At 49.7% G+C, this 27121-nt stretch overlaps 1 protein-coding gene across 4 annotated transcripts in view; it reads left to right on the forward strand.

The window, feature by feature from the left end:
* Nucleotides 1–626: 626 nt before the first annotated feature.
* The window catches only part of NSMF (NMDA receptor synaptonuclear signaling and neuronal migration factor), a 47382-nt gene continuing 20887 nt past the window's right edge, over nucleotides 627–27121 (forward strand). For all 4 annotated transcript variants that reach the window (XM_084219622.1, XM_084219624.1, XM_084219623.1 and 1 more), the window contains exons 1-4: nucleotides 627–820; nucleotides 9217–9278; nucleotides 20185–20661; nucleotides 25007–25082. In XM_084219622.1, the coding sequence (XP_084075748.1) occupies nucleotides 714–820; nucleotides 9217–9278; nucleotides 20185–20661; nucleotides 25007–25082 (722 nt within the window). In that variant the 5' untranslated portion in view covers nucleotides 627–713. The remainder of the gene's footprint in view (nucleotides 821–9216; nucleotides 9279–20184; nucleotides 20662–25006; nucleotides 25083–27121) is intronic.

Genomic DNA, 27121 nt, shown 5'->3' on the forward strand with positions numbered 1-27121 from the left:
GCTGGCTGGATATTCCCCTCAGGCAGAACCAAGGAATCCCAGAGCTTCCCGAGCTGGGAGGGACCCACAGGGACCCCCCAGCCCAGCCCCTGTCCCTGCCCAGACCCCCACCCAGCCCACCCTGGGCATCCCTGGCAGCGCTGTCCAAAGGCTCCTGGAGCTCTGGCAGCCTCGGGGCCGTGCCCATTCCCTGGGCAGCCTGGGCAGTGCCAGCACCCTCTGGGGGAAGAACCTTTCCCTGAGCTCCAGCCTGAGCTGCCCTGGCCCAGCCCCAGCCGTGCCCTGGTTCCTGTCCCTGTCCCAGAGCAGAGATGGGAGCTGCCCCTCGGGAGGAGCTGCAGCCCCCTGAGGTGTCCCCCGGCCTTTCCCTGCTCCCGCTGCAGCCCCACATTCCCCATGCGGGGGTCCCGCCGCCCCGCGCGGCCCCTGAGGCGGGGCCCGCGCCCCCTCCCCGGCCATGATGTCAGGCGGGCGGAGGAGGTGCCGCTGGCCAAATATAGCGGCGTTTCCTGGGCGGCGGGGCGGGTTCGTCCCTCCTTCTCTCCCTCCCTCCCTCCCTGCCTCCTGCCGCAGTCAATGGGGCGGCAGCGGCCGCGGCGGAGCGCAGCGCGGGCCGGGGCCGCGGGCCGGGGGCCGGTATGGCGGGGCGCTGAGGCGGCGCGGCGGCGAGGGGCGGCGGCGCGCCCCGGCATGGGCAGCCGCGGGGCCCGGCGATGAGCGCTCCCCCGGCCGCGACCCCCCGCGCGAATATGGGCACAGCCGTGTCCAAAAGGAAGACGCTCAGGAACGAGGCCATGTCGTCCGTGGCGGCCAAAGTGAGGTGGGTGCCCGGGGCGCGGCGGGCGGTGCCTCGGGGGGTCCCGCGGTGCCGGCACCCTGCTCGCCTCCGGCCCCCTTGGGGGTCGTGCCGGGCTGAGGGGAGCCCCAAGACCCTTGGGATGAGCCCAGGTACCGCTGCGGGCACGACCCGGGGCTTGTGCCCCAGGGCCGTCCCGGGGCTGGGGAGTGGCACCTGCCGGCGAGTCCCTGTCGCTGGCCGCGCCGAGCCCCCCAAACCAGCCGCGCACTCGCTGGTGGCAGCGGGCGGCCGTGCCACCCTTGCACCCCGCCGACCCTCAGCCTCTGGAGGGGTGACTTGTCTCCAGAGGCGTCCCCTCCATCGGCCCGGCCACAGCACCCGCTGGGCTTTATTTGCTGGGTCGGCAAAGAGCGTGTCGGAAGTGAATTTATCAGGGATGGATCTTTATAATCTTCGGCAATTCGGAAGCGCGGTCAGTGTGCCCGGTGGTTTCTCCTCTGCTGAAATGCCGTGCGCGTGTCCGAGGGCAAAGTCAGCAGCCTCCTTCAAGGGGTCTCGCTCCTTTGAATGGGAAAACTGCTCTGTGAAAATCTGCACCCGCCACGTCTGCCCTCCCCGGCAGCGTCCCAAGCCACTACATGGACCAGTGAAGGGTTTTAGGTTCTATATTGTGCCTGTTCTGGTTTTATATTGCTTGTCCTACAGTGTAGTATTTCACTCACTGCCGGATCCCAGTGCTTTTCAGTATCGAGCATGGGAGATCTGAGAAAATACTTGCTGTTTAGTGGTACTTAGGTTTAAAAAGCTGTCAAAGATAAGCTTTGCCTTAGTGCCCTTTCCCAGAGGAAAGGACCCTTCTCCCACGCTGCAGTGCAAGTGTCACAGCAGTCATCCGGTGACTATTTGGGGGCATTGGCGCAGATTTTTAGCTGCTCCTTCAGCACAACTGTGCCAGGGAGTAGGTTTGTCACTGTCTCTGCTTCAGCTAGACTGGCTCTTTGCTGCTGGGGAAAAATTGGGAGAAATTAAACTTTTCAGCTGGATTATGTAATACCTTCTTTGTGTTGTTAGACAAAATTGCATTAGAATAACCTGGAGTCCTGTGTAGAACTCAATCCGTGTTGCTGAAAGATCTCAGTCACCTCTCACTGTAACTCAACATTACTGCATCTCTGTTGTGCTCAGAGGAAAGAGAAGTCTTAGGTCTTGAAGTGAAGAGATGTAAAGCTGTCTGTACCTTGCCATCTGTTTGAGTTGTAAAGAAATCTATCCTTCAAACTCTGGAGTATCTCGAGGGAAAGCTCTCCAGGCAGAGCCTGAAACTTCTCCCCACATTTTGTTGCACCCTTTCCATAACCAGTCATGAAAACACGAATGCTTTCCATGGCATTCAGAGATTTGGAAGTGGGATTCTTTGTGGTGATGTCAGCCAGGTGTCTATACAGAAATGACACGTAAAGCACCATAAGTGCTGTGATGGGGTTCTGGGAGTGGGATTAGGCAGTCACACAAACAACACACTTAGTAATTGGTAGGATTTCAAATGGTAGCGTGGGTGTTTGGGAGCGACTAATGTGTTTTGAACGTAATGACTTGTTAGCCTACACCAGGGTGGGCAGATGCTGCTCAGGTTCTATCAACTGTGTGGAGTCCAGGAGGTGCCTCGGGGGTTCTGGTTTGCTCCATACCTGCTGACAAGCTGCAGGTACAGGTTTGTGGGGGCTCTGTGGTGTCTCTGTGAAGTAAAGTGGTTTGATCAGAAAAGTTATGAGTGGGTTTGGGCTGGGGGACATAATGCCCTTGAGGAGTATCTGGTCACGTAGACCATGGCATAGGACAGGTGCTTTTATGTGTCTCCCTGTTGATGCCCGTGCTAGAAATTCCTGATCCAAAAATCATTTGAGGAGATTGGCGAAGGTGTGGAGGGGCTCCCTGCAGAGCCTCTTTGCATGGAGAAGGTGCTGGCGGTGACAGGTGCTGTCCATGTGCCTCCATCCTTCCACTGCAGGCACAGCTCAGTCCCTGCTCCTGTGGGCTCTGCCAAGCTCAGAATTCCTACAGTGGCAATGACCCACCTGCTGAAAGGTTTCCTGGAGCACATCAGCTCCTCTGCTCTGCCCTGGGTTCTCCTCCATTTATCTCCCACATCCTTATCTACAGCAAGGACACTGGGTAAGGCTACAGAGAGACTGTTCTGCCCACCCCACGAGGGCTGGGCACTTGGGTCACCTGTGTGGGTAGCACTGCTGCAATGGTCATGTGCCCTGTGGATGTAGGCAGCTGGGGGATCCTGGGATTGCTTCTCTGCATCTTCTGGGCTCTGTCCTCCTGTTCATATTTGTCATGACTTCTCTTAAGAGAGAAAAATCATCTCCTGGAATTCTGCTGCAAGTCCAAGTGACCATGGTGTGTATTTCTTACATGTGGCTGGAGTGTGTGTGCACACTTGACTGTTTTACTGAGCAAGGAGCAGGGCTTGTTTGCTGGTGTGAGTAATGGGATCCAGGCATGAGGTGCAGGCTCCCTAGATTGTTAAATTAAAATCTCTGCAGAGCCACTCAGGGGAGTCTCACGTCCCAGGAGCATTAATTAAGCTCCACGCAGCTTGTTGTGTGCTGGGTCTTTTAAGTAGCTTCTTACAAGCTAAGGACGTAGTTGCTCTGTGCCAACGCTGTGGAGAGCACCCATGATGCTGCTGACTTTGGTCTCCCTGGTTGTCTTCTCCTGGGGGAGTTGCAGCGCCCTGCACGCCCGGGAAGGGCCTGGTGCTGCTGCTGTGATCGCCTCTGAAGGGCTTGGATGTGAGATCTCCCTGTCAGGAGGGATTGTTCCCTCCCTGCGTGTGCTTTTATTGCCCTGCAGCTCCTGGGCCCCAGTGCCGAAGGCAGGGCTGACGCAGTTGTCCTTGAGCGGTGACCTTGGTGCTGCCCCTCCGCTGACAGCCTCTCCAGGCCCGGGCTGTGCCTGTCTGACCTGTGCTCCTTGGCTTCCTCAGAACTTTTCCAAGGGTGCAGATGAACCAAAGCCCTTCAGAAATGGGCTTTCATTGCCCTTGGTCCCTTGACACCTGCAGGAAAACACTGGCACCCCAAATGAGGCAATAAAGCAGATGTTTTCCTGCAGCTCTGCTTTGTATTGTGCTGGCCTACAGCTGTTCTTTGGGAGAGTGTCATGGTGAGAGCAAACAGACGTGAGGCTTTTGCTGGGTGTTCCAGAACCATCTCTTCTTGCAGTCATTAGCACAGGAAATATTTGAATTGAGAGTGTGGTTTGTCTTGCCCAATTCCATGACCTTGGCATCTAGTCCAGGATAGCCCACAGAGGGATAAGAATTTGGTCTCGCTCCCTCTCTTCCTGCCTAGAGAGGGATGAAGAGTGGCTTTGAACGCAGCATTAGTGAAAGGGTGGATTTTTCATTGATGAAATGCAGAGGTAAGTGACCATGTACCTTATCCCAGGATTCTTGCTGCATGAGTGATTTTTGGCTTAGCTTGGGGTTCTTCATGGAGTCTAGATTCTTCTTTTCTGCTTGTGAATTATCTGAGGAGTGGTATGAACTGTCTCTTTGATTGCCTTTTTCTTTTAACTTCTGCTGTTCTTCCTCTCTTCTCCTGTCCAAACTTTGTGATCATAAATTGCTCCAATACTGTGGAGTCTCTAAGACCCATTGCTGACATCCAATCTCCCTTTATTGAGTGTGAGAATTTTAAAATTAAAATTTTCCAGCTACCATTTCTCTACATAGATATTTTAGAAAACTAATTTTTGTCAGGGTATTGTTACTATTAGGCTTAAATAACGTAGGTGTCACCAGTCTTTAATGACTGAGCTGTTAACTGTGGCTGTGCTGGAGGTGTTCCCTTCTCTGCTTGGTGACAAGAGCAGGATTGCTGCTGTAGGAGGATGTAGGTCCTGATGATGCAGGTCTCTTTTCTCCTGTATGCCTGAGATGCAGCACTGTCAGATGCTGTCACAACAGATTCCTGCTGCAACTTCTCTGGGCATTACTTCTGAAGGAGCATGAGAAGGTGGTGGGTGTTCTTTATTTTTCCATGTAATACTCCTGAATAGTCCAGGTTTTGCTTAGCTTGCTGCTAAATGGAGTTATCTCAGGTCTTTCCTGTATCTCTGAGTGTTTCAATCTGCATTTCTTCACTCTGTAAGTGTCAGTTTGGTGGATAAATTTATGTGCATCAGTTTCTCATAGCTGCATCAAGGCCCTTTTTATCCTGTTGATGTGATTATTTCAGAGACATGAAGGCCATTCTGTGCTTATTACATTGTAATTGAGATCTTTGTTATTTGGCGGCTTTGCTCCTTCGAGCAAATCTCTGTCTAGACTGTCTGTGCCTCTTCACAGTTCTCCTCCAGACCCGAGCCCAGCTCTGACATCTGAGGCACAGTGAGTACTGGAAAATGCCTCCAGAAGGGCAGCTGCCTTTGCTGCCTGTGTTGTGCTGCTCCATCCCTCCTTCCCTCCCTGGAGCTGTTCTGATGGAATGCTGGAGGAAATGCTGGTGTTTTCTGAGGCTTGTCTGTGCTGGTTAGGCTTAGCAGCACAGTGTGCTAGAGCCCTGCTCGCTGCTTGATGTCCTTTTGTTAAACCAAGCTGTGCTGACTGTGTGACATGCAGGTCTGCTCTGCCACTAGAATGAAAACCTCTCCCCCGATGAGTCAGGGCTAAACTTGTCCTGTCATCAGCTGATCACCTCTCAGTGCTACCTGCTCATTGGTATGCAGCTTTTGCAGTGTCATACACTCAGGGTTATAGCTCACCGGCCCATGGAGCTGTAAGGCACCTTGCATTTGTCTCATTTATGTGAAACAAGTTTTCTTTTTCATCTCTTGGCAGTTAAATTATCCCAAGGTGTCTCTGCTCAGAGGCCTGTTGGAGGGGTTTATGTCCAGTGCTGTCCAGTGTTGTGAGGGGGCTTGAACTCCATTGGCAGTGATAGTGGAGGCAGAACTGAGCTGAGAGGAAGGTCTGATTGTGTGACTAGTGGTAATAGATAAAAGAGAGAGAAAAGAATAGGACAGCTACCATCTGTTTGAATTGTGCTCTGGCTTAACTGTGATCAAGTTGATGGGTAGCAGGGAGAGCGGAGCAATGGCACAGTAACGATCCAGGCGAGTGCTGGTGAGCTGAGGTGACTGTGAGGGCAGGGGAGGAACACAAAAGGCTTGGCAAGGGGCAAGTAGCCATTGGAGCAAGTGTGGCCATCAGAGTCCCCTTGGCAAAGGGCACCTGCAGACATCTGTGAGAGATCACTGAGGCACAGCCAAGGCACTGGGGAAGCGGGAGTGTAGAAGGGAACCACTGAGATAATAGGCACAGTAATTAGTGGGAAGTTTCGGGTGTAATTGGCTGGAAACCCCCCACTGCACACTGTGCTGTGTTTGCTGGGGCTGGGGAGCTGTGTGCCACAGCTCACGTGTCCACGTTTGTTTGCTCTTGGGTTGGCCTGAAGGGTCTGAGAGCCATGGGCTGGAACAGCCAGGACAGAGCTGCAGGCTCAGCCTGGGCAGGGAGCAATGCTTTTGAGCAATGTCCAGCTGTGCTTCTGACCTGCACAAGAGCTCTGGGTATGACCTGTTCTCTAGGAACTCTGGCACCTGGGATTGTACCCTCCTCCCTCCTCTGCCTAGGGAAATGAGAGTGAGGTCAGAGACACTGCAGCACCTTCCAGCTTGAGCTCTTACTGAGTGACACTGTGTTCACCATGGAACACAGTGGGCTGGAGGACAGCAGTGCTTCTCTGGCTCTGTCTTATCTAGTTATCATTTTTGGTCTTAGGAAATGCTTTGTACTGTTTTTTGAGCCCCTAGTTTGCCAAGCTAAAGGTGAAGCATTGGTTCAGATTTTCAGACAGACAAAACGGCTTCTGGCACAGGCAAAGAGATGAATGGAGACAATGACAGATGAATTTGGAACTCGTGGAGCTTTTGAACTAGTTAGAGATTTATAATCATATTTCAGCATTTTTTGTGTAAATCACCATGTTCTCTCACTGATAATTTACCTGAGAACTTGCTTGCTATTATTTTTTCCACATGGAATGACTGCTGATGCAAAAGAGAAGCTTCAAAGTTTTTCCCAGTGGTCTAAGAGTGTGCCCTGTTTGGGAATGGTGTTGGTGATGTCTTGCAAAGACAGACATTTTCATGGGAAGCCTTGGAGTCCCAGAAGTTTTGGTGGAAGAGATCTTGGAATCTCATGCCCAGCCATCTTATTAAAGCCATGCTGTTGCTGGTGTTGTGCAAGATCAGCTGTAGCTTTGGCTGAGCTTTAACCACCTCTGAGATGGAGTACAAGAGCAGCTCAGGAATTTTCTTGCTGCTGAGTAGTCTAATGTTAAAATCATAGAACTGTTAAGGTTAGAAAAGAACTCAAGGTCAACGAGTCCAACTGCAAACCAAACCCTGCCACATCCACCACTAAACCATGTCCCCAAGTGCCACATCCCCTCTTCCAGGGATTTTGACTCAACCACTTCCCTGAAGCAGCCACACTCCAGTTCCCAACTTTGCATTTGTGTGTTGCTCCAGGATAAAGTCTTGCTTTTTGCCTGGGCAGAAAGGTTGAGGGTGCCAGGGAACATCCAAGAGGCGCTCGCCTTCCTGGATGAGTGAGCCACGTTTTGCTCTTCACAGTGGGGATTGTGGGCTGGTCATAGAGCTCTCCATGTGACAGGGCCTCCTTGTGACCACCTCTGGGCGTGTTAGGCACTGAGGGGGGACAGTTTGGGCAGCTGCCACCCCAAGCCAGTGTCTAAAGGTACAGCCTGGAGCTGTACCTGGAATCCAAAAACAGGGAAAACCTCAGCATTGTCTGTTAGTCTAAAAAGATGCAGAAACCTTTCTTCTTGCACAGCTCCAGCTTGCTGCTCCAAAGCATTTTACATTTGACTGTGCTGAAATTTAGTCCTGGAAAGATTAAATTACTCTCTCTTCATTGTTCATATTGATCCTGTGTTGCTGGCTGTGGAAGACAAATGGACTTCCCACTCCTTCCAGCCCAAGCTCTGGGAAGTGCATTGGAGCCTTGTTAACCTTTTCTCCTCTGGGAGGTGGTGCATAAAAGCAGTGGGGAAGATCCTGGCTACACAAGCTGGGACATGCAAAGCAGAAGGTGGTTTTGGAGGTCAAAGCCATTTTCCACTTAGATGTTTAATGGCCATTATGAGCCTTTTGCAGAAGCTTGAACTGGAGAGGATGTTCTGGGGCTGAGCACCTCTGAAGGAGGACGACAGTGGATGTGATGCCTTGGTATGGAGAGTCTTCTCTCTTGCAGCAAATCTTGTCCTTGCCCAGGAGATGCTGATGTGCTTGAGGGCTGAGGGTGCTTAGTTCTGGGTTTCTAGGCTTGGCTTGGCTTGGCTTGCCAAGGAGGTGGGTGGCTGTTTCACCTCCCTCTTTGCCAGTCTCCACCCTGGGCTGCCCAATGGCAGCTCAGCTACAGACCTTGGAGAGATTGTTCTTCAAACCTGGGGAAAACCTGGCTCTAGTATTGGCTCTCTTGAGTCACAGGTCTGTTAGATACAGGAGAGCAATCACAGCACCAGGGCATTACAAATGCCCTGGCAGTTGGAGTATGGAGGTTACTGTTTTCCATGTCCTGACCAAGGATTCCTTTCCTGTGAGTTGCAAGCAGAAAGTTCTTCCCTGGTTGGAATATTCATAGGTTTGCTCTCTTACGTAGGCCTGGATGTGTGATAAGGGTTGAGCTCGCCCTGCTTGCTTGATTCTTAATATATTCCAGTAAAATCTCAGTCATCCACAGGACTGGAATCCGTCAGAGAAGCAGGAACTGCTTTTGTGGGAGGTTGTGGGTGACTCTCAAATAAGCTTGTCCAGTAAACCAAAACTGACATAGCTGGGGCTTGAGAACTTAGGGTTCAGGTAGGTAAAATGGACATTAGCATCCACATCTGAGCTGTGATGGCTCCCAGCTGGGAGCTTTCAGAACCTGTAGGAGCCTAAATGATGGCTTGCTCTGGGGTGGAGATGCCTCCTTCCTGGGCTGCCAGGAGGGGCTTAACTCAGGGGGGGCTGGAGACAGTGAGTCAGTTCCTGTGTGCATCACAGATTTCATGCAGGTGCATTTCAATTCTGTTTTTTCATTTTTATAACAGAAGCTAAAGCCTGAACTAGTCCTGGATTTCTAGTCCAGGTTTGTTTCCCAGTTTGGCCAGGGAAACACTGATGTTCCACCAGAACCGCTGGAATCCTGGTGTGTAATGAGGAAGCCTCTCTGCTCTGGCAGTGATTTTCCATGGGTGTCACCAGAGGCTGAGGGAATGGCAGCTGCAGGAGCACAGCAGTGTGTTGGTTTTGAACTGTTCCTTCTTTCCTTGGCCTTTAAGCATCTCAAATCTCTCTCTTTTTCTCCTTGGCTCCCTCCTGATGCTGGGACGCAGAGCGGCGAGGGCTTTTGGAGAATACCTTTCACAAAACCATCCTGAAGGCAGAAATGGCTCAGGTAAGAGAACTGATGTGCCTTGGTTATGCCCATGTGGTCAGTAGTCTTAGAATGAAAGTACATTTATTTATCTGTCATGAAGCTTGAGATCTCAGCAGCAGAGAGGCAGGAGGAGTTTCCCCCAAGGAGAAAAGGCAGTTTGGTGACCCTAGGCTTGGGTGGGCTGTGGGGATGAGTTCACTCAGGGGACAAGTGCCCTGTCATAAATTCACCCCTGCACCTGATGTCCTTAGGAGAAGTTGCAGCTGGGAAGTGACTGCACTGCACAAGGCTTCTGCACTGGTTTGTGACTTCTAGGTCTTGCTTTCACTGGGGTATCAAAAACAGGTGAGTTATATTCTGTTCACTGGTATAAATCCTTGCTGGCAGAGGTGACATCTGGATTTATTCCAGGGGTTGGCTTCAACAAGGGTTAAACTGAGATTTGCCTAGATGAGGGCACTACACGTGCTGGCTAATGTGTCAGTATTTTCCATGTAGATATTGTCCCATCAGCTTATTGTGAGTTCTGCTTGATGGGCAGGAGAGTGCAGGATAAACTCACCTGACTTCTAACAGGGCTGTGTCTTCTCTGTGATGAAAGAAAATATTATGCAGGCAGTTAATTAATTGCAAAACCTACAGAAAATCCTCTGGAATCCACAGAAAGTCTGTGTGAAAAAGCAACAAATTGTTCTGTGCTGTTGAGCTGCTATGCAGGGGATAAAGTTATGAAATAGAATGTAATGTAGAGTGATGTTATCATTTTAGGTAAGCTGTGTGTGTTTAAGCCTGTACAGGAGATGCCTCTTGCTCTAAGAGCAGTCACACAGTCTTTGGCAGCCAGCTGCATCATTGCCTTTTCTCTGGGATCTGTTCTAATGACCTTCAAGTTGTCCTTGGCTGAGTTGTGCTGATGTTGTGAATGGAAAGGCTGTAAGACAATGTACCGAGGTTTTCTTGGATTCTTTTCATGAAGAACTCCAGGGACACTTTACTTACAATATTTGGTCTAAGAACAGCATGTGGAGGTAGGAGGGGAAGGGGAGAGAAAGGCTGGGGTTTGGTGCAAACCTTTTTTTTGTTCCTTCCATGGTGGCCATTTCTGCACCTGCTCCTGTCGCCTGGAGTCTCTGCCAGTCGTTTTTGCAGCCCCTCCACCCCGGTTTCCAACTGGAAATGTTGGCTCCTGCTCATTTTGTAGTGGCCTTGTAGTACCTGTGGGGTTGTGTTGGGGCCAGGCAGAGAATCTCTGATGGAGACAAGAGGAAATTGCAGATCTGTTCAGGTGCCCAAGGCCTGGGCAGCCCTGGGCAGATGCAGAGAGTGGGAGCCTCTCTGATGTGCATTTAGAAATCTGCTGTTTAACTCATCCTTGGGGTGCTCCTGGTTTCTCTGACTGTAGGTTAGGAGAGCATGAAAATGGAGCTGATGGGACTCCTGGATCATTTGCCACAGCCAGGCTCCCCAGAGCAGCATTTCAGCCCTGTCTATGCCTGTGAAATCCATAAGCTCTCCAGGGAAGCCTTTTCACCCACTGCCCCTTGGTGTATCAGCCTTGAGATGGTTTTTGAATCCAGGAGAATTTAGTTGCCACAGGCAAGAATGAAGCAGTGAGAAATACACTTGGAAATACCACAATACTCATGGGATCTTTAAGTATTCACTTGGAAAGGAACAAAATTCCCTAGAAATTACTCTAAATTCTGAGGAAGAGGGGAGGGAAAAAAAGAATCGTCATTTTTAAGTCATCTTTTGAAATTCTGCAATGTATAACTTAACACAGTCTGTAACACTTCTTTATAAATAACCCCTGTAGGAAGGTTGCTATCCAATAAAAAATACTGCAAGTAGAAAATTTGGCTCCTTTTAGTTCATCCCAGCAGCCTGATCACAGGGAAGTCACATCTTTCCTTCCTGCAGAAATTCTATCTCAGGATCGCTTGTTCACGTTCTGGAGGCTTCACCTTTGGCTGGGCAGGGTGCTGGAGCTGCCACCCAGTGACTCCAGGGAAGGAAAGGAAGGGCTCTGCTGCAGAAGTTGAAGGCATAGCACAGATCCAGAGGGACCTGAATAGGCTCCAGCTCCTCAGAGAGCAGGCAGAGGCAATGTGAGCAGGGAGAACCACCTGCATGCTGTGGTATTGAATTCCCCCTTGCATGTGTTGGTGCCTTAGGTCCTGAAAGCTCAGTGCTCCAAACAATTGAGTCCTCAGGACCTGTATGTGCTGTCGACTCTGAGCTTTCACCTGAGTGTTGTACCTGGTGGGACAGACCTGTCTCTGCTGTCATAACCCCAGCTGTGCACCCAGGTGCTGCCTGCACTGCCAGCAAACTGAGCTGGGATGAAGGCTCTGGCCTAAATTTGACTGGAAGGAGGCAAGCCTTGGTTCAGTCCAGAAAAGAATGGTTTAAGAAATGTTTAAAGTCACTGATGAATACAGTGAGAGAAAAGAGGTGTGGATTTTGAGAAGCAGGAAGGTGGTAGAGCCATCAAGTGGGACAATGAAGGCATAACTGGAGGAGGGAAGGGCAGGATCCTCCTTTTCTGGACCCAAGAGCTAGAACACTTCTTTTCCCTTGTGCAGGGCAGTCCTCATGCAGAAAGTTAGGTGGGTGTGAATCTTTGGGATGTCAGTTCTTTGCTGCTTTGTCTGCTGCTCCTCAGCAGAGGGGTGAAGCTCCGATGCCCCGGGCAGCCCCAGGAGATCCATGGAGATGCCAAGTGTGCAGACACTGCCCCAACTTGCTCCACTTCTGCTGTACTTTCTTCTCTGAGGATTGTCTATTTCAGTTTGCCTTTTTTTATCTTTTTAGTTCCTTGACTCCAAGGAGAAGAAAAGATATAATGGCTTTTGCATCCCTCATAACTTCACATTCCACAGCTGATCTAAGAGCTGCTTCTTCAGTCGTAACTTCTATTTGTGGTGGCTCCTCTGGAGAGCTTGTGTGTTTGTGTGTGACAGAACGTCTTGGAGAAATTGGGGAGTGGTAATGAAGAGCTTCAGAGGGATTGTAGATCAAGCAGGACAGGCCAGCTGCCTCATCCAAGGGCTGAGTTATGTGCAAGGCTGTGCTGACCTTCTGTTTTCAGTTAAAGTGTAGTGTGCTTGCTCTGCTTGCTTTGCTGGGGCAGGGGTGTGGAGTTGCACAGCTGCACGAGGTAGAGAGGCTTGCAGGTGTTGCAGGGTGTACCTGGGGGGAAGAAAGGTGAGGGGGAGCCTTTGTTGGTTACAGCTTCTGATTCTTACTGATGCGAGGCCCAAGAACTTCATGGCTCAGAAATGTTGTGTGACTATTCCTATGCAACTCTCCTGTGTCTTATTCTGGAAGAGATTTTTTCCAGGTGACTGGAGAGGTGCATTTACCTCTCCTCTTTCTCAGAGGTTTTGTCAGGGATGGTGACTACACAGGGTTTTCTTCCCTTTGTTTCCCTTTTGGAACAGGGCAGTTGCCTGGTGGTGGGGTATGAATGCAGAGGATGGAGGGGTGGTCCCTTTGGGATCCCTCACTTTTTTCCCCCCCAATCATTAAAATATTTTGAGGAATCAGAAAGAATGGGAGGGTTGGACTCTGCTGCAGGTGACAGGATATGGATGTGTTGAGGGAGCTGGTGCCAGGGTGGTGATGCATCTCCTGCTCTCTTACTGCCTCTGTTAATTGCTGGTTTATTTATGCAGGCTGGAGGTCTGGGAAGGTTCCCACAAAGAGCATTCATTTCGTTCAGCATTCGTTCAGCATTCATTCTGCCTCCAAGGCTGTGGCCAGAGTCTTTGCTGACTATTCTGGTATCTTTTAATGTAGAAGTGAGTGTCCCTTGAGACAGACTTAGAAGAAGGATACAGAAAGGGATTAAAATGTGAAAGGGAAATGTAAAAAGGCTGCAGAGAATAAAGCATGGAATAAGTAATCACTCAGTCTTACAGAGCTCATGGAATTTTGGACATTCTCCAGTTTAGGTGTCAGAGGCCCCCACACTGAGATAATGCACATTAGATTTTATCTCCGTGTTCTGGAACTGTGAGAAGAAAAGGTACCAGGGCATGGGGCAGTGACATTGAGAAGGACAGCAAGCAGAGCCTTTGAGAAATTCCCTGGGGAAGCAGGGATCCATCCTGGTGTGAGCTGGGATTCAGACACAAGGATCAGGAGGGAGCTGTGGGAATTTTTTCCTGTTACTTTTTAATCTGTTTTGCTCAGTGGGGTTATTGGGAGGGCAGCTGCTGCTGCTGGAGTGGGGGGCTGTAGGATGCAGCACTGGGCTGCCTGCTGTGACCAGCTGCTCTGGGCAAGCTGTGTGGGAAAGGCATTGGAAGTGAGAGAGGGAGAGATTCAATATAAAGTGTCCTTGTTGCTGCAGAGATGATGGGCCTTGGGCAGGAGCTGTGAGCCAAATTCTCCATGGCTCCTGCTAAACCAGCATGGCCACTGGTTTGCAGCAGGACACACCAAAGGGGACAGTTACCTGAAGCTGGAAAAGCTTCTGTTTAAGCTCAAAAAAAGTAATCTTTGTGTCTTTCCTTTGTTTTTTGCATGATGCATGATTTTGCATGACTTTTCAGTCATCAGTGTGAGTGTGTAAGGAGAAGAGGGCCCTTGTGAGCTTCCCCAAGCTGAGTGGCAGTGGGGAGGGGTGGCAGGAGCAAAACCATGTTTGTGGCCGTGCTGGGTGTGGAGCCACCACTGGATCAGTCACTTGTGTTTGGAGCCTGGACTTTGGCTGTGAGTGTGTGTGGAGGGAGCAGCCAGGCACAGAGGAACTTCCTGATGCTGCCAGAAACTGGCATGGCATTAGAGAGACTCCAGGTGAGGCTTCATTGTGCTCCAAGCTGAGTAACCTCTGAGCTGAACTTCCTGTGCCACCAGCAAGTAAAGCTGCAGCTGTGCAGTGCTCTGAGAGGGACATTCCATTTCCTGGGTTTAGTCTGTGGAGCTGCCAGCCCAGACTGGTTCAGAGTAAGCACCAGATTGGTCTTTCTCTCTAGAGGATGTTTGTCCTGTCCCCAGGACAGACCCAGCAGTGCTGCTGGCCCTGCTCTCAGTGTATCCCTGTGCTGATGAGGTGGTGGTGGTGGCCTTTTTAGGGAAAGCCTGTGCTCTGGAGGGAGTTGTAGGTGGCCTGAGCTCAGGACAAAGCAGGGGTGTGAAATCTCATCTCTGAGGGCTTCAGGCCTCTTCTAGCATCAGCCAGTGCAAGGATGGTGTGGATGTATCCTGAAACTTCCTGTGGAATACATTGTTGGCTTACAAAGGGAACAAAGACCTAGGTCACGGTGTTACCATGGAGATGCTGAGGCCGGTGATGGAGCTGCCACTTGCTCCTTTGGGTCGTGTCTCACAGTAGCAATTTCATCTATTCACATTAATGTTACAGGCCAGACTAAAAGGTTACTCACCTATGAGATGCCAGGTCAATGCTATCTTGAGTTTGTTTGTTTTCGAAGCCCATTTGAGCAGGGAAGACTAATTGGAACCATTTTGTCATAGTTAAATGACCTTCTGGTTTCTCAGAGCAGCTCCCTTCCAGAAGCAGCCTTTGCCTGTTCCCTGTGCAGGTCCTTATGCACAGCTCAAGGAAGACAAGGAGCTGCTGGAGAGGGTCCAAGGGTGATGGAGGGGTCTGGAGACTCTCTCATCTGAGGAGAGACTGCAGGAGCTGGGTCTGGTTAGTCTGGAGCAGAGTGGTCTCAGAGGGGATCTGATTAGTGCACATAAACATCCCCAAAGGGTGTCAGAGGATGGTGCCAGACCCTGTTCAGTGGTGCCAGTGACAGGACAGGGAGCAATGGCCATAAACTAAAACACAAGAAGTTCCACCTCAACGTGAGGAAGGGAAAAAGAGCTCTGGACCAGGTGCCCAGGGAGGGTGTGGAGTCTCCCTCTCTGGAGACATTCCAAACCCACCTGGACATGTTCCTGTGCCACCTGTTCCAGGTGACCCTGCCTTGGCAAGGACTTGGACTGCATGATCTTCAGAGATCCCTTCCAACCCTAGCTATTCTGTGATTCCATCTACTCATTTGGCTTTGAAGCTACTGCATGGCTGAAAAGCCACTGTGACTTTTCTTTTATTGTTGTATCTTCCATTTTGATATCCCTGCCTCATGCTTCAATAACTTGAATAAAATTCCCATTTTTCCCATGACTGTTTCTTGATCACATTTCAGCCCTGAGCCCAGCAAGGTGGGCTGTCTGTCCTGTGCCAGGGGTCACATTGTTGGGAGAACAGAGCTGGCATGGGGAGAAGCTCTGCATTTCATCTCTGAGAGGGAGCAGAGGAGACCAGGACCTGCCAGCACACCTGAGGGGCAGTGACAGGCACATGGGAGGTCTTGGAGTTGGGATTGCAAGAGAAACTTTGCAGCTGTGCCATTTGAATGGCTGTTATGGATTTTGCAAGACCCTCAGCTCTGGCCAGAGCACTTCTTTGCTCCCCTCACTGAGGGAATCAGCTGGATTCCTCCTGGTGCAAGATAAAAACATCATTAACTTCATTCCTACTTTTATAAGCAAAGCCATGTACGTACACCCAAAAACTTTCTATTCATCTTCAGAGACTGTGGCAGTTCTTTGATTTAAAGTTGGAACTTACTTGTCATAAATATCAGGTCCAGAGAGTTCCAGCTGAGGAGAAACAGGGAAGAAAAAACTGTCTCTCTGAATTTTTTTTTGCTGAGATGACAGATGTTCTTTTAATAGGGTTTATCTGGATTCCCCTTTGCCACTTTGCCTCTGATGCTGGAGCGGAGGCTTTAAATCTAAGGTGCTTTAATCATCAGTTTAGCTGCTAAATACAGGAATAAATTTGGAGTTTCTGTCTGTGCCTTGTGGCTATATTCTGCCTTGATTTATAAACTTCTCATCCCAGGGGGTCACAAGGCAGTCTGCAGCAGATAGGAGGTGGCTCCACAGTTGTGGAAGGGCATCAGTCAGTGGGGGCTGATCTCAGCAGGTTCCCTGCCCTGGAGAAACATGGTGGCAGTGAAAGGAAAATGTGCAAGCCCCTTCTCAGTTCCCTAAGTCAGAGTGAGTGCTCAAGCTAGAGTTACTGAATGAGAAAGGTTGTATTGTAAGTATCTAATACAAATAAATCCCTAATTATCAGGAACTACATGTACTGAGAATGTGGGTTCTTTTTTCCCCAAGACACTGCCAGTTTCCCAGCACAGCTGTCACTGCTGTCAGTCTTTGGTCGTGCATGTGGCCTGTGTTGGGCAGTGCTGTGTGGAAGGTGAAGAAAGAAATGTCAGACAGGAGGAAGTGAAGCCAAAAAGACCAAAGGTTGTATTTTCAAGTACATAATGAGGGGGGTGAGAAGTGGTTTGGCCTCAGGACTGGATGTCAAGACCTGCTGGGCTTGGCCCAGGTGGGCAAGGAAGTGATGGAAATACTACCTGGATGTTTCTGGTACCAACGGACACACGATCTACAGATCAAGCATGCTGGTCTTCTTCCTTCTGTCTTGCTGCTCAGTTCCTCATGCACAACAAATCCATGTAGAGCAAGAATCAATGTGAAAAGAGAACCTGAGGAACCTGCTTTATCTGGTCCTAAGCAGCTTTGCAGCAGTGTGAGACACAGGTGTTGCTGCTGAAGGCAGCAGGTGGGGGAGCCGAGTCGTTCCCAGGGCAGCTCTGGCACGGTGAGGGGAGGGAGCTGTGCCAGGCTGCCCAGTCACGCTGGCCAGGGCTGCCATGGCAGGTGGAGGGAGCAGCTGGGAGTGGGAGAGGTGGCAAGAGCCATGTGAAAATGAAAAAAGGGAGCAGCAGCTCGAGGCGAGGGTGTTAACAGCAGCCTGCTGCAGCTGACTCCAGAAGGCAGCTCCAGTCATTGCTGAGTGTCCCTTGGTTCTCCTCACCCCACATCCCTGTGGCTCAGCTCTAATCCAGCATTGATTTCTGGACCAGCCTGACTTCTTTCTTAGCAGAAGCAAACTATTAGCCTCAAATGCCTTCATGGCAACAAGTGCAGTGTTTTGGCACCTGAACCCTGTTCACTGCAAGCACAAACAAGGGTCACTCATCACATCTTGGTGTGTCTTACCTCGTGTATGTGAATGCACAGACTCCTGAAATGGTGTGGATTCTGTTCCACTGGCCAATAATTCATTATGATGGATGTTTGAATCTCTTTTCCTTCCACACTATTTTTTTTCTGTAGATAAATTCTTTATTAACAACTACTCTTGAATAAAGCTTTGTATTCCCTTGGCATATGAAGTTGCTTCTCCAGTGTGTAATTACTGAAGGTGCTAAATTGAATGAAAATGAAGAATTATCCAATTGTTTTACAAAAAGCAAGCACATTGGTGTGATGGCAGCCCTTTGTAGTGTAGATCATGAAAACTCTTACATAAGTACAAGTGAAAACACTTTGAGGAGTGGACAAGTAAGGTAGGAAGAAAGAATTATCCTCACATTTTGCATGCTAGATCAGGTGGGTAGTTTATGTCATATATATCTGGTCAATCCTGCCAGATTTCAGTAAAAAATTTACTCTTACTTGAAACCAGTCATGGGCCCCTGAAATGTCTGCAAATTTTATGGAGCTGAACAGACCTCACTGCTTATAAAACAGAGATTGGAATTGGTCTCTTTGCTCCTGTGATCATCAGCATTTTCAGGCATATTGTGCTTTGGGGACTTCATTTTTCCATTTAGCCACAAGTCCCAGGGCTCAGGAATTCCTGGATCTCTGAATTCCAGAGCTGTCAGTGTGTGAGTGAAGGTGACACTCCTGTGTGTTCCCTCTGAGGAGGCTGTGCATCTCCCATACAAGTATCAGTTTCAGGAGGAACAGGGGCAGCTGTCAGCCACGATTTTGTGGTGTCTTAAGAAATCTGTAGCGTCACTGTGCCCACACAGATTAGTAAATTTGACAAGTTGAGAAGAGTACTTAGAGCTGGCCTTTGTTTTTAATTTTAAAAATGGTTTGTTTGGCACTATTAGCGAGCACAGATCTTGGCAGATCTCAGGGAGTCTTTGGTGGTGTTTTCCCAAGACATGCCCACTCTAGAGCACGGTTAATCCTGGAGCTGGGGAGGATCTGAGCTGCTGGAGAGCAGATGCAGGGGACCTGCTGCCTCTTGAAGGGTGCCACGTGGTGTGAGAGACTCTGGGGCCTGTGAGCACTCTCTGCACTGTCCTCTGACACTGTACCCTGCAGGTGGGTACAGGCTTTGGGATGACAGCCTGTGGAGCACCTTCTTCCACTGAAATGGCCCTTGTTGTCCATCAGGCTCCTCCTAGAGAAGGTGCAAATGTCCACACTGACCATGGGGCAAAGTAGAGCCCTGCCAGCCTTTCACACTATCTGGGCTGTATCTGAGGAGCACTACCCTTCACTACACCTGGACGTGGATTTTTGACTTCATGTGAAGCCTGGACAGAGCATCAGCTGCAGGTTCAAAAGGCACAGCTCTTTTTTCAGGACTCCTACTGTCTCCTCCTGGCCAGCTCCAGTATCCAGAGACTGTGAGGAGACAAATGAAAGGAAACCTGACTTGTGTCAGCCTGAACAGCCCTGACAGTCACTTCTTGGGCAGAGTGGCCAGAGACTGATTTATTTCCTAGTGGTGCTGGAGGAAGTTGTATCTCAAGCAGAAAAATGAGACAAGGATGACACCCTGCAACCAGCTCAGTTCTGGTTGCAAGCAGAGCAAGGGGAGAGGCCCTGGGCAATTGTGAGCATTTTCCAGGATGGATTTCAGATTCAAAAGCTGACTGTGTATGGCTGCAGCTTGGGAGGCCTCCTCTCAGAGGGGCACAGGAGCACTTCATGGGCAGCAGAATGGCAGGAGTGAAAGGTCTGTGTTACACACATACACCACCAGTCTTGTTCAGAGGTCATTCTCCTCTTCCTCCTTCACTTCATGGCTGGTTGCAAGGTAGCCAAGCCTTCAAACCGTGGATGAGTTCTTCTAGGTCATGACTTGGTAGCTGAAGAAGTTATGTTCCATAAATATCTACTGAAGTAAAGGCTTGGGTTTGCTTGCTGCCTCTGTTTTAAGTGCTTCTGTCTGTGCTGGACACTAATGATTTCATTTTTTGGGTAGCAGTCACATAAATAATGCCTTCCCTGCTGAGCCTTTTTGCCAGTCCCTGAACTGCTTCCCATCTGAAGGGAAGTATAAGAGGTAATTAACAGCCACTTGAAAAAGGATTAGCAGGTGGGTGGGAGCTACTGTTGGGTTCATGCATGGAATTACCATGGAAATGCTGAGATTTCCTGGCACTTTATCCAGTGTGTGGGCTCCAAAGATAGTTGCACTCATGGGCCTCTCTCCTTTGGATCTTCCTACCCTGCAAAGGGAGCGGTTGTGTTTTCTTCCAGGACAGCTCCCACGGGCCGAGCTGAGGCCATCTGTGAGACCGGGGCATGCCAGGACCGGGGTGCTGTGCTGCAGCTGCCAGCTGAAGTCTTGTTGCATTTCTTTCATGTCAGACCACCTGGCAAAAAATCAGGAGGAAAAAAACCAAACAAACCTTGTTGGTTTGCCCCTTTGCCAGTGTTCTAAAGAACTTAATGCACCAAACACTCAGAGTTTGGCACTTGGAGAAGGTGGTGCTGGTCCTTGTCCTGCAGACTGTCACCAGCTCTGTAGCCCTTGGCTGAACAGGGCTGCAGCTGAACCAGGGCTGTCTTGCATGGCAGCAATCTCAGGCTGTGCAATGAGACCTGCATTTGCTGCTAGAGTTGTTGTGTGGCCACACATGCTTAAAATATTGCACCTCTCTGTGAGAAGTGTCTCTCATTTCAGAGCCTGCTCTGAAGGTTTAGAAGGTGGTGATGGGCACACGTTCATCCAAAACAGTTCCTGCGGGGACCTCCTGTGTCTGTCTCCCCTGCAGAGCAGTAGCAAAGAGCCTCCTGAATTTGCCAGTGTCTGTGGGGCTTTGCTTTAAGGAAAACGTGCCTTTTGTTTCAGATCACCTGCTAGCAGACTCCTACATCGGGCAGGAGGACTCCCCTGAGATGCAGCAGGTGGCCCAGAACAAGCGCAGGCTCTCGGTCATCTCGGACGGCAAATTCGAGAGGAGCTTCACCGAGGAGCAGGCGGAGAAGCTGCCGAGTGAGGGCCCCAAGCCACGAGTCTACACCATCTCTGGGGAGAGGCCGATGCTGTCGGAGCACGAGAACGACAGCATGGAGCTGGTGGTGATGAAGGGGGCTGCCCACGAGGAGTGCCACCACGGGCACCACGCGCATGGCGCCGGCGGCTCGCACGGCGTCCGGCACTGCAAGGCCTGGCCCGGCGGCCGCCAGGGCTCCAAGGAGTGCCCCAACTGCTCCAGGCTGGCTGCCCCTTCCCAGCAGTCCATTGAGCTGGAGCAGCACCCACCTGGCGAGGCTGGGTGGCAGAGGAAAAGGCTGGAGAGGATGTACAGTGTGGATCGAGTGTCTGGTGAGTGAGTGCTGGGTTGTTGTTGTATTGAGGACGGGTGAATAAAGTATCTATAGACTCTAAGGTCTCAGAAGATAAAATGCAAAGTTTTTTAGAAACTACACATTTTTTTTGTAGACAGTTATGATAAAGGTGGACTTGATTAGTTTTTAATTAGTACTCTTCACGCCATTGGTTAATTAGGAACAACACCCTTCTTGTAAACACTTTACAATTAACAACACATTTTACAATCAAAACACCAGCTGCAGGATTATTTTAATTCTTTCTCTGAGCTTTCTCAAAAGTTCCCAGAGGAATGTCTAGGAAAGTTTATCTGACTCTGTCCCTCTGACCAGACTGTCAGCCACCACACCAGGTGACACGAAAGGTGACACACATCTCATCCCAGCACAGGGGTTTTGATCCGGGGCTCTTCTGGTACCATGGGGCAGCATTCCTGGAAAGGAATTGTCAGAGGAGGAGTTTACAATAAGCTGAGCTCAGTTGGAGGCCAGCTCATCCTAGCTCCTGGTCATCAGAGGCTGCTCTGGGTGGTTTTCATGACTTCATGCAGCTCAGTGAGCTCCTTTTCTGTGGAGGAAGAGCAGAAGAGGAAGGACTCTGTCAAAACCCTGAACCCATGCTCATCCCAGAGGCAGTTCAGAGCAGGATCCTCTCTCTGCCTCCTGCTGGTTGGGGAAAATCTTATTGCTCTGTGGGAGCCTCAAGTTATGGTGTTCTGTACTTTGGTGTGTTCCCAAAATTCTTGTTTGCAGGGCTGGAAGCCACTGATGTAGTGCCATCTCATGGGCTTCATACAGATATTAGCAAAAAACATAGTGTTTGATTTTTTCCTTCCTTTCTTCCTTGCTTAATGTTCTCTCAATTACAAGAATGCTTGTAATTATTCCATTCCATTAAAAAAACAAAATTGTCTTTAAAAACTGAACCATTAATCAAATATATGTCACAGTCTGTGTGCTTTGAATTATAAACTGATGTGCAGTCCATCTTTGCCTGTATGTGGCTGGCAAAGAGTCTGGCCTAATTTGTCTGATTTTTTCTGTAAACACACATCAAGGCATTTAGAGCAGAGAGTCTGGCCAGGAAAGGTCAGGGTTTTCTCCTTGAAAAGAAACTGTGTGTAAGGACTGTGCAGATCAGACTGTCCAGCTTCCCTGGGTTCAGAGTTTTCTGATAAATACTGCAGTGATGTTTACCACAGTAAAATCATCAAAGGTTTGGGTCCTGGACCATATTGTCATGCCTAGGTACCTGAAATTATGTGGCTACATGAATATATGGCTTAAACTGAAGAATAGTAATGAAAAAATAACTGATTATGAAATGTGTGGAAAAACTGCAGCCACCTGAAATCCTGTACATGATTTTTAAGCATTGTTCCTCTGTTCCCTGGGACTTTTTGGGATTCACATCAGACACTGCATGTGCCCTTTATGAGCTCCTGGGAAGAAAATGAGCTTTATCCCAGCCCAAACCAGCAGACCTGGACAAATCAGAATTGCACTGTGGGACTGAAGGAAGTTACTTGATACAGAAGCAAGGGAAAGCATTAATGGAGGATTTTAGCTCCTCATAGCTGGAGCTGTGTTTGCTGGAAAACCTGTGCTGGTGATTCCTGCCAGGAGATGCTGTTACTGGGCCTTGGAATTCAGTACCTGTTTTCAACCAGGCAGCCATTTTCATTGGGGCCAGTCATCAGAGTGGAGTGGAGATTGGTCTTTCTGAAAATGTGTCTAAGAATAGTCACTTAAATGGGAACAAAGTGGCCAGTGCAGGACCTGTGGATGCCCCCATGGGCATTGCATGTTTCAGCAGTTCCCTTGGGTGCTCACCTCAAGCCTCTGGGTCCTTACATGTGTGGCTGCACAGGCAGGGCTGTCCCCCCAAGCCCAGTTTCCATCCCAGCACTGGTAACATGGAAGGAGAGTTCCCTCAGCTTGGTCTTCTTTGCACTCTCTGTCCAAGTGCTGCCACTCAGATAACCCCAGAATTGAACTGCACAAGTCCCACAGGTTGCAGGAATTCCCTGGCATGTCCTTCCTGCCTGGCTAGCAGGGAAAGGGAGCAGAGAGGAGTGGAGGCAGGAGAGGCTGATTTCCCCTGGGTTCACCTGACAGTGCTGCTTCTTTTTGCATTCACATGACAAGTTGCTGCTGCAAACCAGCACTTATGGCAGCCAGGCCCCATTGGCATCACTGAATATGGGTTTTGATGCTGAGTTTCTGATGCCTGACACCATTCCAGGGGAGCACAAGCTGTCATCCCCTGGCTGCTCCCAGCATCTGATACAGACACATCCACTATGGACAGAGGTGCTGGGGTTTGGGTGCAGTGGGGAGTGGCTGGAGATGCTGGATTGTGGTGGTGGTGTCCCTCCAGTCTTACCAGGCCCCTGGCTCCTCCACTGTTTCCTCACAGTTGATGGTGATGGGAAAGGAGAACAAGCTGCTCTGCCTGGCCAGAAAGGATGTGCTGCCTGCTCCTGGCAGCAACAGCCATGCCCATGATCTGAATTTTAATTTGGTGAGTGAGCTCTGGGGCTGAGCTGTACTGCCCAGTCCCCACCTGCAAGCTCCTCTGCTGATGTTCTGCCCTCTGAAGGGTCCCAAATCCTTTATTCCTCACTGAGTGCTGTGTAGAGGGCAGGGATATTTTTCCCAAGTGAACTCCAGTCTATGAGAAAAGGAGAGAAAGCTCCCAGTGATGGGGCAGGCAAAGCCTCCTAAGGCTATTAGCTGTTGTTCATAAGCTCTGCTTTGAACCAAAGCCTGTGGCTTAAAAGCTGTAAAACACATGAAGAGACTGTCAGTCCTTTGAGATGAGTAGTCCCTGAGAAGCCCATACAGAATTGTTGGCTAAAAAGGAATTTGTACAACTTCTCCTTCGCCACTTCTGTGGGTTGGAGGCTTCAAACAAGCAACTCATTTACAGTCTGAGTTGTTCTGCTTTGCTTCTGTCTCTGTGTTTTGGAGGAGAGCAGACTTTGGGACTGCAGCAGAAGTCTTTAGCATACTGGAATGCAGTTTCATGGAACATATATATTTCCTTGGAGTGCCTTTAAACAAGACTTGACGTAAACTGTGAGCTGAGAAGGAGGGTCTGCTACAGCTTTCTATAGATTTCTTGGAAGCTGCTCTTCAAAGGAAGGCTCCCCAGCTGCAGTTAGCATTTTTTGCATCTGTAATTGCAGCCACTTTCTGTACTTTCAGGGAATAATCTGTAGGATATAATGATCTGTACAAAACATTTGGTAAGATAGCTGGTCTGTAGTAATTATGCCTGCAGTGGGCATGTGGAGTTTGACTGGGCTTGGGCCAGTGAAAGTGAATTAAAAAATATCTCGACAATGCCAGAATATTAAATATTTTCAGATCTGAAGACTTGAATGACTGAGGCAAGACACAGTCAGCAACATGGGGCAAGGCATTAGGCAAGGGAGTCACAAATTGGGTGTGAAGCAAGATGAAAAATCAGGTAGCCCCAGCCCCAGGAATCCAGTGCACTGAGCTCTCACAAGTGTTGTGGCAGTGGATTTCAATACCCCTCTGATTCCCTGCCTGCCTGACCCCAGCCTGAGTTCTCAGCAGGAGCTGCTGCTTGGGCAAGTTCCTCCTCCTGGTCATCACACACATTTATTTTGCTTTTTGTCTTAGTGGTCATTCAGTGAAGGTGATGCAGTGTTCCGACGCCCTGGAAATAGGAAAATTAAAAAACCCACAATTGGTTTGGGTAGGGCAGTTTACAAAGAGACCTGACTAAATCAGCTCAGTTACCTGCAGGTTGTGGAGCTGTTGGGTGGTTTGACTTCCAAACCAGGGGAACTCCTGAAGGCCAAGTCACCAGGAGCAGGTGTGAGAGGGGCTTATTGAAACTTCAGTGGGAGAAAAAGAGAGGATATTTCAGGCTTACTGTTCTGAGTGGAAGGTAAATGCTTTTCATCACTGGGCTGTATCAGAAAGAACTGGAGGAATGGGACAGTTTAAATCAATGATATAAGGGAAAAGGCAGAGACAGGAAAATGCTTTTAATGAAAAATGTTTTTTTTCTCTGTTTTTTTTCCCGAGTTCAAATGTCAGTTCTGTAATTCCTGGATTATTCTAATCTCCAATGCTTAAGATAGAGCTTTTTTTTTCATTTAGTAGCCTGATGGACAGGCTTAGCATGAATTTACAGAACACTCAGAGGCAGTGTGCAATTATATGAAGAGGATGAGACTTGAACTGTTCACTCAGGGCAGGATGCTGAAGGAAAGTCCTAAGAGAAAGAGCTTGGGGAGGAAATGTGGCTGTCTGAAGGATGTCTGTGCCTGCTGGGTGCTCAGGCTCTCTCTCTCTTGCAGATGATGTCCCCATACGAACCTGGTTCCCAAAGGAGAACCTCTTCAGTTTTCACACTGCTACCACAACTATGCAAGCGTAAGTGCAACCACTGCTGTGGCTTTTGTTCTGTATCCCAGGGTCTGGACATGCTCCAAGCTCAGAGCCTGGAGCAGGAATTGTGTGTTTGGCATCACTGTTCAGGGATAAGAGAGAAAGAGAGAAACTTGTCTCTTGTTAATTTTCTTTCCCACTTACCAGTTCTTCCCTGCTGCTCTCATTTGTTTGGTTTTACCTTCTTTAACTCCTCGGGCTACCCTGCTCTTCTCTGTTCCCTGATTTTGTCTGTGACACTGTGACCTGGCTACCTCTGCAGAGCAAGGCTCCTGTGGGTCACCAGCTGAGACCCTCCACCAGCTGCTTCTGCTGCACACACTTCCCAAAGGAAGGGTATTCCAGGCTTGCCCTGCATCCCTCACTCCCCAGAGGTGCCTTCCTCTCGGATAAGGAAGCTCTGCAGCTCTGCACTGGTCTGCACATTTGAAAAAGTGTCAGTAAAATCCCTGCAAAGTATGAAGGGGTGTGAGTTAGGAGGAGCCTCTCCCTCCACACTCCATGCAGGTTCCTGGGTGCTGGGTTTGGGAGGAGGCAGCTCTCAAAGGCCTCAGGAGAGTGAGTGAAGCCTTGTCTCCAGGTTGTACCCAGCTTGCCAGGGAGTGCTGCCTTCCTGCTTTTGAGTATTTCCCGCTTGACTGGAAAACCAAGGCAAGCAGAGAGGAAAACAAGATGCTGTTCTGCCTTCCAAGGCCCTTCTCCAGCCTTGTCACCTTTTTCCTGTGTGTTTCTTCCCATGTCTGGGACACCCTCAGCTCTCTGGATCTGTTTCTTTCTTGTCTCATCTGGTGTTCTTTTTTGTACTCTTGTTTCTCTGACATTTCTTGTTTCCCTTGTGCTTTTCCCTCCCCAAATCCTGAAAAGGGGCTGGTTGTTTCTCTTGGAATAACCCAGACTGGACCAGACCTGGAAGGATTCATGCAGGGAGGGCTGGATCTGGAGTTGAGGAGTGGGGTAGCTGCGTTCCCCAGAAAGAAAACATTTAAACAATTGGCTGATAACAGTCAGTGGTGTTTCACAGTTCTGATCTGACCCACAAACCATCAGCAAAATCAGCACATCTGGACACAGCCTTTGCTGTCTGAATTTGTGTTTTCTGGGCAGATTTGTTGCAGGATGATGGCCCATGGCTGGGGTTGCAAGGCTTGAAGGCCATCGTGGGGTTGGTCTGGGGAATGGTGCCCTGAGGGAACCCTTGAGGAGCACAACTCCTTTGGTAGATGTGGCTCCTTGGTTAACATTTCTGGAGCTTCTGTGCTGCCTCTAGAAGTGACACAGAAACTCCTCCACAAGTCCCCAAAGTGCTGGGGGGGCTCTCCAGGTGCCCCTGGCCTCTGCTCCAGTGTTTTCAACCCGCTGTGCTCGCTCCCTTCATGGAGCAGGCAGCATGAGCCAGCTTCAGCAGTGTTTGTCATGGTGGGAGCAGCTCTCCCTGCTCCAGGAGCTCGTGGTTCTGCAGCCTGACAGGCCACACTCAGCTCTTGTACATCTGCACCATCTCTGGGGTCTGTGTGGAGCTCAGTTTGCATCCAAGCCACATGTCAGCCCTGCCCCAGGGAGGATTGAGTTCAGTCAAAGAGGAGTCTCACTACTGAGAAATGTTTAATTTAAAAAGCAATTTCCTTCCACCTAACAAGAAATATTCCTTCTGGAGTGAGAATTCCCTCAGAATGCTGGCTGGGGCTGAGCATTAATAAATTCCTCTTTTTTCTCTTTTCCCCTGCATCTCCTGGAATCTCTAGCATCTCGTAAGTATAATCTTATTTTTTTTATTTCCTTGTCTGTTGGTGTCCTGGCTAAACTCTCCTCTCCTCTCCATCATACTCACTTGTGCTTTCCCTGTGCTAGGGGCTGTCTGTCAGCTGGCAGGAGGTTAGGTGGCTACACCTGGTAGGCCTACATGGATCCCACCAAACCATCCTCATCCTCTGAGTGCAGCCCTTAGTTGCTGGCACACTTTGTCCCTCTCGATGCTGGTGTGCAGAGAGGGTGTGGCTGCAGCTCCCAGGTCCTTTCTGCAGAGC

Source organism: Fringilla coelebs (genome assembly GCF_963513975.1).
Source record: "Fringilla coelebs genome assembly, chromosome: 21".
NCBI classification, from domain to species: Eukaryota; Metazoa; Chordata; class Aves; order Passeriformes; family Fringillidae; genus Fringilla; species Fringilla coelebs.